Consider the following 13791-nt stretch of genomic DNA (forward strand, 5'->3'; position numbering starts at 1 on the left):
CTTAAAGTTCAACTTATCAGTGTGTCATAAATTTGTCAAAGAGATTTGTTTACATTCATGGATTCTTCCATATTCAACTCTCCAGTCGCTAAATACCTTCCTCTGTGTGCATCTGGAAGATGGCGTCAGGTAAGTTGTCATTGTCCAACTTTGTTGTCAAATTGTTCTTAAATAAAAATTAAAATAAAATTAATATTGATTTTATGTTTCAGATGTATTTACCAAATATTCATGTACTTACTGTCAAGAAGAAATCAAATCGCTTCGTGTGAAATGTCTAGAATGCACTTCTTTCGAACTCTGCTTACAGGTGAGAGTTGTCCTCGATTTTTTCATTAGAAATGGCTTAGTCACTTTGGTGGGAAATTCAAACACATGTTTTATTTTTATGAAATGAAATAAAATAACTTTATACCTTGAAATAAGTATGTTATGTCAGTCTTGTGATTAGTATTATCTCAAAGTATATTTTCATAAATAACTATGCCTCTTATTATAAGGGAGTTTTTGTGTACTAATAAATTTGTTTATAAATATAAATCCTATAAACTCCTTGACAACCTTTTTATTGCTGTAACCTTTGGCTTACTGTCATAAAATTGCTATGCAATTTTAACAAAAGTGGTATAATTTAACACTTTCACTGCCACCCATCCTAACTTTGTCAACTTTCTTACACTGCCACCAGTTTTAATGATTTTTAAATAAATAAGATTGTTTAATTAATTATAAGAAAACCATGGAAATTAAACATTTTTAAGCTGTATTCTTCTTCTTTCTACACAAATTCTTATGCAAAAATATTTTCAAATAAAATGTCTTGTTTTAAATTAAAAAATATGCTTTTTGTAAAAAATTGTAAAAAAAGTTGACCAAAAAGCATCACTATGTAAAATGTATTTCTCATTATTATTTGCTGTATTTAATAGATTCATTACTGTCACTATATCTACAAATATTTACAATTAAATCCACTTATGTTTAATGTTTTAGTGTGGAGGCCTAACCCACTTGTTTCAGGACCATCATCAAAATATTCATCAGAAGCTGAAAATAAACAATAAACTGTAAAATTCTGTAATAACCCAATTATCTATAAAACACAATAATAAAAGTTTGTATTACTATTATGCTGATATTTGTTTTTTGAGTAAAAAACAATGTCAAAAAGCTCATCAGTAGTAAAATCAGGATCATTATCTGTATCATCTTGGAATAAATCATTACTGTAATTGTCACTTGAAAATCTGAGTAACTCTTCTAGCACTTGATTGTGTTCAATACTTTCATGATTTATTGTATTTACTCATAAAACATTTGTTGTAAACTAAAGTAATGACAAGCAAAACAATAATGCAGACTATGAATTAGCAGAACAACAACAAACGGTCGCTCGCCGCCGTGATGTGATGACTGCCAACAACATTTCATAGATCATAATTCATAGATTAAGAAATAAAAACATGGAAATAACGAATGGCAATAAATGCCAAAGTCTAAATATGTTTAAATGCATTTTTATTAATCTAAAATTCGGCGATGTCAAAAAAAAGTTATCAGTAGTCCATGTGTGATGTTGAATGATGTTGTCGGCAGTAAAAGTGTTAAGTAAAAGCCTTAAAATATTTGTTTTGCTCAAATTCGCTCTAATACATGTATATTTTATTGCACATTTTCTGGAAAACTCACAATAAACTTTTCATGGGTAGAGTACAATAAACAGACCCCCGGTTTATTAAATTGAATCCCAAGCAGTAAATCTCAGGGGAGCATTATAGCAAAATATTCTTCCGTGTCTTTCTCGTGCCATTTTACATAATCAGTAATTACACAAACAGTCATGTGTTTTTACTCATGGCAAACACAAAAAAAGTCTGCAGTCAGGGCAACCGGTAATGTAAAAGTGAGGTTACAACTTGTATTCACTACACAAACAGAAATAGAATCAGCTGATTACTTGTAACAACCGATATAATACCGTCATATGACCTGAATACCGTCAATTGGGTCTGAAAGAAATAAATAAAAGAACAACTGCAATCTAGTGGGAACTGACAAAAACTACTTGAAACTTTTTCTTATTTATTCTGCTAGATTGTATTCGTATTCAAGTGAGAGATTATTCATCACAGTACATTATTATGTAAACTGTTAACCCGGGGAGTCGGGGCGCCTGGTCTCACAGACCCGACTAAGATATATTTTTTGTTTTGAGGTTGGTAGAAGAGACCTTCAAAGCCCAAGTTCTTTGTAGCTGTCTAACCCTAGTCACTAGTCAACGCCCGCATGTGGTTGGATTGAAGTCACTTACCTATTTCTAGAAAATTGCAGTTCGGGTCTGTCAGACTTGGCGCCCCTACTCGTGTAACACAATTTGTCATTGGTTGAATTTTTATAAAAACTGTTTATTTTTTGTTTCATAAAGATAAAAGCATTGATTTTTTGTTTAAATAAAAGAAACTATTTTGTTAATATTATATTAGTTTTATTTGAGATTTAATTTTAAAATGGCTGATGAACAAGAACAAGAACGTATTAGACAAATTCTGAACGAAAGCTTCGCTAGCTCTGTTGAAGATGTAGTTATTGATAACTCAGATAATGATGAGGAGGACATTGTTGAGGAGTTCATGGAACAAACAGACACTGAGCAAGAAGAGGAGTATAGTGAAGAGGACATGGAAGAAGATCATCAACATGAACAGATACAACCTAGGTTTTCCCTGCTACATCGTAAAAGACAGAACAACACGGTGGAGGATTCACTGCCCTCCAGCACGATCGGTAAGGACCAGGCAATCAAATATAGTTATTCATCCACCAGGTGTAAAATCCTACGCTAAGAATGCAAAAACACCTGTAGAGTGTTGGGGATTGTTTCCTATGTACCTAAAAAAAGAAAAAATGTACTCTTAGCTTCGAGTATGCATCATGATGATGCAATTGATGATGTGACAACAGGTGACGCCAATAGTTACAGATATAGTTACTTTTTATAACCCAACCAAAGGTGGAGTAGATATTCTAGATGAGTTGTGTGCAACCTATGATGTTGCTCGAAATACAAGAAGATGGCCAATGGTAATACTCTTTTGGTTACTAAAATTGTTGAATGTCGCTGGAGTGAAGTCTCAAATAATATACATTGCTAAAATAACAATCAAGACAAAACTATTCGAAGAATTTTATTTAAAGGAACTCGCACTGGCTCTATAATCTGAACATCTTCAACGAAGATCTCTGCAGAAAAATCTCCCTACTGAGATTCGTCAAAGACGGCAAGAGGTTGCTGGGACTTCAGCTCAAGTCGAAAAAGCAGACAATTTCCCACCAGGAACTAAAAAAAGGTGTTATTTGTGTAAAAACGACAGCAAAACTAAGTATAGTTGCAAGTACTGCCGAAAGTTTATTTGCCTTCGCCACGCTGAACATGCGTGCTCTGGATGTCAAGCTACAGTGCAACAGTAAACTTCCTTCCCAAAGTTCCATTTTATTACTTAATGTCCTTTAGAAAATACATTTTGAATTTGTTTAATATACTATTAGGTACATTTTTCATTCTCAATTATTAATACTAGATGACCATTTTTATTTTTAGGGGACATTTTTCATACCACTACATAAATTTCAGTCATGTTTATTAAATGTATATAAATTATCACAAAATGTTTTATTTTTTATATTTAGCATCTTATAAATCTTTAATAGGAACTACTAAATATATAAAAATTAATCAAAAATTGTTATTACATTATTAGTGTTAAATAATCAATAATATCATAATGGGTCTGTCAGACCCGGCGCCCCTACTCACGTTACAAACTCGGGCGCCCCGACTCCAGGGTTAAGCATCATAACGCTTCCCGCACGGCTATCGGGATTACTGTGGGCGGCACGAAGGGCACTCCCTAATTTCTAGTCAAAGGGTTAAGAAAAAACTGTTATATTCGGACTTAGCTAAGACTTAGGAATAATTCTTTAAATATTAAGAGAATTCAGAGACATGTTTTATTTTATTCGGTAACTAAAAATACAATACAATTAATTGTAAATGGTAATGGGCTTAATGTTAGTGTTTTTAAATAAAAAAAAAATTATTGTTATTTTAATTTTCTAGTGTTTTTCTGCCGGAGCGGAAATTGGAACTCACAGAAAGGACCATCCCTACCAGTTTATTGTAAGTATAGTGCAAAGGATAAATTTTAAAACAACTATAACATATTTTATCAAACTATATTTGCTATTAGGCATATTACAAGAATTGGACTTTGCTATGACTGCTATGTCCAAGACTATCATGGGCATTTTCACCTTATGGGGTCGCTTTTACCTTATGGTATTATATTTTGGGGACATAGTAGTTACAGCCACAAAATGTTTTATCTGCAAAAAGGAGCAGTATCTACTCTTGTGAAAATTAATTTTAGACAGTTAAGCCGTCCATTTTTCAAACAGTTCTAAATTTTAACATTGCTCTTTATATTTTTAAATTAGCTGTTTTTGTAAAAAAAAAAAACAAAACCAGTTTTATAAAACTCAACCATCAACATGATTATAGTACAAGAAACAAAAACAAGTTCCAATACCCTCCTCATCATCTCACTCTTTTAGAAATTGGACCATTTCATAAAGGAATTAAACTAACAATTCACCTCTAAATTTGACTTTTGAAGAGAATTGAAGCCTGTCCTAAAATTTCATATTTTGGTCCTGATTTCATAGTAAAAAATTGTATATTATTATTTTAACGATCACTGTTATGGTAATTTGTCAAAATTTACATTAGATACTGAAAATAACGTATTATATTTTTACAGTTGCATTGTAACATTCTATTGTATGTGTTGTGCTCTCATACCCCAGTTTGACTGGAGCCACAGAAAATTTGTTGTGGTAACCCTTCCTCCCATTTGGTCATCCGTTCTAGATACGTTTATGGATGTACCAATTGTAGTATGTTCCTAAATCACCTGAATATATTGTAAACTCAATAGAATATTTAATAGGCATCATAAATATTATGTTATATATATAAAAATCTTGAGTCACGATGTATGTTGCCAATAAACTCCAAAACGACTGAACCAATTTCAAACAAATTTCACATGTATCCGTAATTTAGTCTAACTTAGAAGATAGGATAGTTATTATCTGAATTATTCGCTTATGTCGTGAATATAAACGAATAAAATGAAGAAAAGTTTTCAAAGCGCCTGCACATTATAACCTGCAATTACGAGATAGATACGTATATTAAACAGTGAAACACTATTTGAAGGCGCTAAGTTATGATGTATAATTGTCAAAACTAAATTTTTGGTTGAACTTAAAGGTTGAGTGGTAGACCACTTTGTAATAAAATACATTATGCATGTACAATACATTTTTGACATATTTTCTTGATCGTGACATCAAGGTAAAATCTACATCGGGGTTGGAAATATAATTTACTTCAACCAGAAATGCTCATACGAGGGCAAAACTTACGAAAAAGCGTGCGAAGCCGCGGGAAACAGCTAGTAATATTATAAATATTTGACCTCTCTTTAGGATTCTGTGGCTCTTGATATCTTCTCGTCAGGATGGTCTGCTAGAGAGGAGCTCCAGTTGCTGAATGCCATTGAACATTACAGTTATGGCAATTGGAAGGACATAAGTCAACACATTGGGACCAAAACACCAGAAGGTATGTTGTATTTGGAATCTGTGATGTTAAAGGTCCCTTAATCTATTTATATATTATTTTAGAATAATAGGCTTAAGCCTTTACATTTGTATTCAAGATTATGTGATTTTTCCCTCCTCAAGGAACTATTATTGGTGGCGATGGTTGTTCTCTGTAACAGCTCAGAGACTTATGAGCTTGTATTGTTCACAGCTCACCAGGCCACTCATTGTTTTCCCATTCAGCTTATTAGGCCACCACATGTAACCCACTATGTTGCACAGTTATAGAATTCAATCCTTATCCAGGTGTGGTGGAAAGTGCGTCAATCTCTAGGCTATATAAGAAGGGGGAGGGGACTCAAAATTTTTAAATGTAAAAATTCGTTAAGTAACACCTCATTTGAAAGATCTTGATAAAAGAAGAGCAGTGGAATCTAGAGCTTTCTATCTTAACCCAGTAAACATTGCAGTTCATTGAAATTAGTTAAGTTAAAAGCATGGATGGATCCTGTTCTACCTTCAATGGACAAAGATAGAAAATTGAAATTCAGGACATCCTTCTAGGAAACAAAAGCAAACCGTTTCCCCAAAATATAAAAATCTTAATTTCGTTTTAACTCTTTCTCTGCTAGTCCAGTTTTACTAAGTGACCTATTTTCCACTAGTTCTAAGATATTTTGAAGCCTGTTGCAAAGGTTTACATAATTTTTTCAATGCCAACTTTGAAGAATTGATGGAGCAACATTTGCCTTTTTTGGTCTTCTGTAAGGATTTCTGAAACCATCTGGCACAAAATGTGTGGTAATCAAGCTTCTCCATAACAATTGCATGAACTAAACTTTGTGAAATTTAAGAGAAATGTTAAGAAAGGTCACTGATTGTGAAACAGTGACTTCATTAATTTTTTAAAACTGAGATTCGTCAATAAGTCATTAGGAACCAGATTAGTCTGACCACTGCATTCTTGTTTCTGTTTTAAAATAAATACATCACCACCTCACGCAGCTTCCATTCCGATAAATGTCACCGATGGATATCAATCGGTTTGTAGTTTTTTTTCCAATCGAAATATAATAATTAAATACACTTTACAAGTGGCAGAATATTTAATCGCAGCAGGTATTTTAAGTAGTTACAGTGACAAAATTAGGAGAAATACAGATCGCCTGCTATTACTGGTCAATGCTTAGGAATATTTTTAACCAAACATGGAGACCCTAGTGGCCTACTTTTGAGCTAGTTCAAATTGTCCTGTTACTTTCTGGACAACCCCATGTACAAAAATTAATTTACATACAAAATTAATTATTTTTACAAAAATTTAAACATTGAAAAAATAAGTTGTGGACAAACATTAGCTAAGAATAAAATACATCTAATGATCTATTAGAAATACAAATTAGAAAATCTAGTCTCATGTGTATTATAGAAGTTCTGTATGATGCTGGTAGGAATTAACATAGGAGCTCACCACACCATGTGTCTCTTAACAGGGTTTACTTAGGTTGCACCAAGAAAGCTGCTGGGAACACTTTAAGCAATTAAAAATTCTTATAATAACCTCTCTTTATATCCAGGAGACAATTCAACATGCTGTCGCCACACAACAGCTAAGACATCACGAACTACATCCATACAACACATGACATGTCTAAAGCTTCACCTTACCGTGACACCGCTTAAAAGCCTCTTTGAGAAGAAACCTTCATACAAAGGAGCATTATTTTTAAACCACTTGCCCCATCTAGAACTAGGAATCAACCAGCTTAGTGTTTCAAGAACCAGTTGACGAAATGGCTCTAAGAAAGACCCTACTACTCTGAGTCTGAATTCCTGAACACATGACACAGTGCAGTCCAACAGTCCAAGACAAGAATTCTGTCTGACATCAAAGAGACAACCTCGTATTGTATAATTATGAAACAAAAATATTTACAATGTATAAATTCCTCTTATTAACTACTATATTGAGGCCTTTTCTGTTCTTCATGAATATATAAATAAAGAATATTGTCTATTGATTTCAAATCTATATTTCATTGTGTGTTTGCTAAAGCTTAGCCAGATCTCATGGAGTTTGATATGCACTATCATAAAAAACCGTTGCTGCTTATATAGAAATAAAGCATCATACAAAACTTTTAGTTATATGTTGGTTCTTTCTCGAGATACCATGCTGACAACCAGATAGACAGAAATGAAGTTTTTCTAGCCCCTCAACTAATACACTTTGTTAACGCATAGTCAACAGATGGTGTTTAATAAAACAAAGCAGCTTTGAAAAACTTTTAATTTATTAATACTCACATGTTTTGGGACTAAGCCCATGATGAAAATAACAGTATAATAATCTAAAAATATAACCGAAATCATAAAAAAACTTATAACAAGAGTTTTTGCAACACTTTTATATTTCTATTTGTTTTGTGTTTTTTTTTCATTTTTTCTTAACACAAACTTAATAAGTAATCTATAATAATGTGTGTTAGACAAATTTGAACTTGATAGAAAACAACTACTTTTAAGTCGAACGAGTTTATCAGCATTTAATGCACTGTTGTTTTGATATATTCTGTATCAGTCCTTTCTAGCTAAACAATTAGTGCTTCTAAATAGACTAATGTGTTTTTGGTATTCATGTTTTGGAGTTTGATTGAAGGTCGGATTGTTTTATCAGTCGATCAATCCATCCATGGTTTGGAAGAGAAACAATGATGGCAAGAAGTTAATTCCATTTTAGAAATAAAATAAGTAACCTATACATTGGTTAGTAAGTAACTTGAAAGCTTATGAAAACTAACAATGTTATGATCCCATTTACTCACAGCATGGTGATAGATTTCCTATATTTTAAGATGCCACAAAGCAGATCTTAAAATGAGCAGACAAAATTTAATGATTAAAGCTTAGATTACAGTTTATACAGGTATTCTTTATTTTCATTTCTGTATTAATTTTAAATCAATTTTTATTTGATATAAAACAACCCATTTTATTTGAAGATGTTCGTAATTATTTTGAACTATTGAAATAAATGTAATAAATAAATGACTTGTGCTATATAAAGTAGAAGTTATGAATAAGAATGCTTGTAATTATTTATTTCTAAGAAAAACAGTATGAATGTTAAATAGTTTGTATTTTAAATAATCTATTAGTCTGAACTGATTTTCATCTTCAGTTTTTTAAAGTGAAAAAGTATAACAAAGTTGTACAATGTTTTAGAGGCGAGGGATGAGTATGTCGGGCGATTCCTTAGTGGTGAGATAGGCCGGCTGACATGGGTGGCTGGACTGCGCAGCAGGAGCAAGCTGACAGATCTGACAGTAGGGCTGGAGGATGATCCTCAGGCAATGCAGGTCCTGCCTCCACTCGCTCCTGCGAGCAAACAGCCTGTTGCTGATGTACGGCCTGAGCACGCCCAGCAACTTGACTACATGCCCCTACGTGATGAGTTCGAAGTGGTAGGCCTAAGAATTTTTCTATTTTATTGTTTTTTACAAGCTCCAAAATAAACACTACGTGTACCAGGCGTCATCTTAATTTTAAGGACCTGACAACTCCTAAAATTGTGTCAATGTCTGGCTGTTCGTCTGTCTTTCTGTCTGTGTGATAAATCTAGGTAGGAAGACTTTAGAGACTTGGTGCATAGGTTCCTCTTAGTCCAAGGAAGAACTCTATTTAGTTTGGGGTAAAAAGGTCAAATGCAGTCTGTCTATCTGTGTGATAAATCTTTTGTTACGCTCTGTCGGGTCCTACAGTTTCTTGTTGTATTAGTTTATTTACAATATACAAGACAATGGGGAATGAACTTTCAGAATGACTAATAACTGTTAAGTGTAGACCTCTAATCTTCACCTAATGGTAAAATCTCTTCTGCATTCATCTCATAAATCCCAAAAAGTAAAAATCAGTCAATGCGATTAAGAAATGCTAGATTCTCATAACATTTTATGAAACTGAACGCTACTTTATAAGCCAATTGTGTTTATGTTTTTAGTGTATAATATTAGGCTAAAATTTCAGTTTATTTGTATAACCAATATCATGACAGCTATGTCTCACTTTGTTGCAGGAATATGACAATGAAGCAGAGTTCCTTGTATCTACCCTCACTTTCAGTCCAGATGATGATGAACTAGATGTTGGTATGTTCCATTTTTTTCTTTAGTTTTTAGTAATAATTTTTTATTTAGGTTTTTGTAATGTATTACAAGTTTTTGGAGGAATATGGTTTGGTGCTGTAACATCGTTATTGTATTGGTTTACACATAAATTTAGTAATCATGAACTTAATAAAATAAGTGAATATAAATCAGAATGGATTTGTGAAGTTTGCTCGTCTTACTCAAAAGTTCAAAGTGAACAAGACGGTATTATTTCTATTGCATTCCTAAAAAAAGATAACCTTAAAATAATTATTGAAATTAACAAAACTCAACAGAATCAATAGAAAGCCTTAATTTAGTAATACATATAAATAAGGGCTTGGTTGGTGCTAATGTTGAAATTAAAAAGTATCCTCAATCACTTACACTTCAAAGGAAAGAAGAGATAATAAAGTTGCAAAAATATAATCATAAAGCCATGGAATATTTTAAGACATCTTTCCCTAAAGGACAACTCATAAAAAAATACTGCCACCTAGTTTTTCAATTCCCCTTAATAATAGCTTTCAATCTTTGGAGTGTGTTGAAAATATCTACTCTATCAACAAATTATGTATGAGGAGTATGATGAATGAAAATATTAGGCATGTTAGTCTGTAAGTGTATCGTGATAAAAGGAGCCAGTTGTCACAAATGTATCTTATAAATTATTACTTATAAACATAAACAAAATATTTTAAAAGAATGTATAGGCTCTTTTGGAATTATTAACTTTCCTTTTTAAAAACAAAAAATAAAAAAATATTACTGAAAAAGTATTTAAAACATTTGATTTGTGTAATGTAAAAACACTGTAATATATCAGAAAATAAATACGACCTAGGGACAGTTGGTGCGATTTTTAATGAGACCTCAAAGGTTTAACATTGTTTTAATGGAGAAAAACTAAAGATTATTTTACTATAGTTGGCTCTTAAATTAATATACCAGACAACCATAAAGTTGTTCTTCCCCCTCTTTTCATCACAGCATTTAAATTAATGATATTTGGGATTTGTAATAATAGACCTATCAGGTAATCAATATTGATTTGATGAAATTCAAAAGTTCTTCCTGAAAATGGATGATAGAAAAAAAAAGAAAGAAAGAAACACTTCTTCATTGAGGTGAAATTAGGACCATATGATCATTTCTTACATTTAAACTCTTAAACAAAATTAATCTTAATAGTGCAAAATAAGGGTTATTAATTTAAACTTACTAACACAATATTCCATTCACTCTTCTATTCACACAGTCACGTTTCAAAGAGTAGCCCCGCCGCCTGCTACGATCATCTGGTCCAGGTATCTTTGTCTCAGGTCGGAGGGTAGGTTAGCAATAAATAAAATTAAATGATCCGTCAATTGACACTTAAAGGTTAGTATTGTTTGTAATGTTAGTTATGAGTAAGTGGGATATAGAAAAGAGTACAAATTGTATATGATAAAATAATAATAATATTAAAAATTATATGTACATTTAGTGTAGAATATTTTACACATCAATGATGTGAGAGAAAATGTAAGTCAGATGAAGTGCAAAATTCCATTATATCAGATTTTACTTTACGATGATACTTATGAACATTGATAAGACTTCAGTCCATTTATATTTTGAATAGATCACATACTATATAGCATTTGGAGTGAGAACATTGACACAGTGTATGTTACAGCCCTGAAGGTGGCACAGGTAGAGATGTACACCCAGCGGCTCCGGGAGCGAGCCAAGCGGCACAAAGTCGTCAAAGACAATCAGCTAATACCGCAGTACTTCAACAGTGGCAAGGACAAGTCCAAGAAGAAGATGTCTCGAGAGGAAAAGTTAGTTTACACTACTATTATAATTTTCAGATCTGATACTTTGAAATTTAAAATATTTTCATGTTTGATTTAATGTGTATACAGGATGTGTGTCTTGAGAGGTGGGACTTTGAATGCAGGCTTAGGAAGTGGTCCCTGGCCAACCCTCTCTACTCAATCAAAGATTTTTTCAAGAACGCGAGCAACATAGCCTAGCCTTGCCGCCACTTGCATTTGTAAATAGTGTAAATAGTAAAATTTAGTTAGTTATTTATTTTATTGTGACGCTTTCAATCCAGCAACGCTGGTCAATGAAGAAGACATCAGGTATCAGGTAGGGTATCAGGTATGAAGAGACCACCCATCAGCGATGTATAGCGACCAGACCAAGAAATCTATCTTCTTCGCTTTCATGAAAACCCACGTATTCCAATCCCAAAGAATTTTAATACCCCAAAATGGTGCTTTGGAGAGAGGGTAGTAGAAGTCATTTTTTAAAGATTTTCAAATGTAAAGGAACGTTGAGCTGGACCTCATATAAAAGGTCTCATTCACTGATCATTTTGAAAGAAAGTTTTAATTTATTTCACTTCTGAAATACAGGGTGGTTAAAAATGTGAAAGTTATACGGTTTAACCGTTTCTTTTTTTACTTTTACCTCAATTAAAATTTTAGCAAATCCAAATTTGCATCCAAAGTTACTAAATAAGTACTCTTTTTAAAAATATGTTACAGCTGTTAATTTTCAGCACATTTCCAATTTTTAAACATAGTTCAAATTTAGGATATTTCTAACTCGTAAAACCAACAAAATTCAAATAGCAAAATATGACTTTCATTACACCTATCACTAGCCAATCGCCAATTAATTGAAAGTTTGGCTTATGCATAGATATTTTCTAAACAACTCAATGGGTTTTGACTTGGTTTTCACTATCTAATTCGTTATGAACTAGAGTAGGTTCGTGGGTATGATACTTCAATATTTTAATCATATAAAGTAACAAATAGTTTGTATAATGCGAAAATTCATAATTTTGAGTGCTTTCATTGTTAATACTGACTAAACCTTATGTTATAAACAAATAATGCACTACAGAATTGTACATTAAACAGTTGTCCTACTGTTAAATAAGTTTGCGGTGGCATATATCTGCCCCTAAAGAATAACCCACAGTAACCAATTTTCTTCTTTTTTTTTTAATTAAATTTTTATTAGCATTTCCAAAGCTAGTTAGATGAATAAAGTATCCATATCAATGCATTAAGATACATAAATATTAGGTCAAATTACTCAAATTTCAATCAATATTTTGGTAAATAGGTATCACTTTTAAAAGCCTGAGTGTTTTGATTGTATGACTTTTATGGTATGACTTTTTTGGTTGTATGACAAAAGAATGGTGTCTGTGCTCTGATTGGTCGAGCAGGCATCATACTACACATCATTGTGAAGTATAATAATGAAATCAAAGATTAACTAATCTTTAACTAGAGTTGAGTAAAACTGAGTAGTAGAGTTATTACCTTAGTATGCTTTTAAATCCACAAATTTAGCAGTTATTGTAACATTGTAAAGAATAACATATTATTTTTCAACAATTAAATTTTTTAAGATAAAAATCTATGGTTAAATATAGAAATTTAAAAAATTAATTGGACTCGTGCGAACCCGGACAGGGTTGCTAGTTCAACAATAAATTAGGCAAGTAAATGATGAGGAAGTTGTATATATTTCCATCTAATTGTCCTTTGAAATAAATGGCTCACAATTTGATTACCAATAATATTGCACCAAGTATTGAAGATCCAATATCTTTGGTTGTCTACTTCTCGCATCCAGTGAAGAGTCTCAAAAGTCCCGAACCTAATGTGACACTGCTCTCACTGATTTCACTTCTCCATTGCTCCGATGGTTGTTTTGTCATACCATGAAACCTTGAAAAAATATTCATCTTTGTGCGTTTTATCACGGGCCAACATAAAAGTTCAAGAGGAAGATGAACTGGAGCTGAACTCAACATTCAATTTGAATCAATCTTTCTCATCATAACTTTTTCATGTGCAGAAATTTCCACTTATTGATCTTGTTCTTTTTTAATTTATCTTACTATTTAATTTTAAAATAACCTTGTATTTAAAACTTGTTTATAATGACAGGAATGATTTTT

The 13791-nt window shown here is 32.2% G+C and overlaps 1 protein-coding gene across 1 annotated transcript in view; it reads left to right on the forward strand.

The window, feature by feature from the left end:
• LOC124373808 (transcriptional adapter 2-beta-like) overlaps positions 1-13791 on the forward strand; it is a 37218-nt gene continuing 23427 nt past the window's right edge. The window contains exons 1-7 of the mRNA XM_046832145.1: positions 1-129; positions 213-310; positions 4118-4177; positions 5551-5686; positions 8893-9131; positions 9743-9815; positions 11494-11641. Of these exons, the coding sequence (XP_046688101.1) occupies positions 120-129; positions 213-310; positions 4118-4177; positions 5551-5686; positions 8893-9131; positions 9743-9815; positions 11494-11641 (764 nt within the window). The 5' untranslated portion in view covers positions 1-119. The remainder of the gene's footprint in view (positions 130-212; positions 311-4117; positions 4178-5550; positions 5687-8892; positions 9132-9742; positions 9816-11493; positions 11642-13791) is intronic.

Source organism: Homalodisca vitripennis, chromosome 1 (assembly GCF_021130785.1).
Source record: "Homalodisca vitripennis isolate AUS2020 chromosome 1, UT_GWSS_2.1, whole genome shotgun sequence".
Taxonomy (NCBI): Eukaryota; Metazoa; Arthropoda; class Insecta; order Hemiptera; family Cicadellidae; genus Homalodisca; species Homalodisca vitripennis.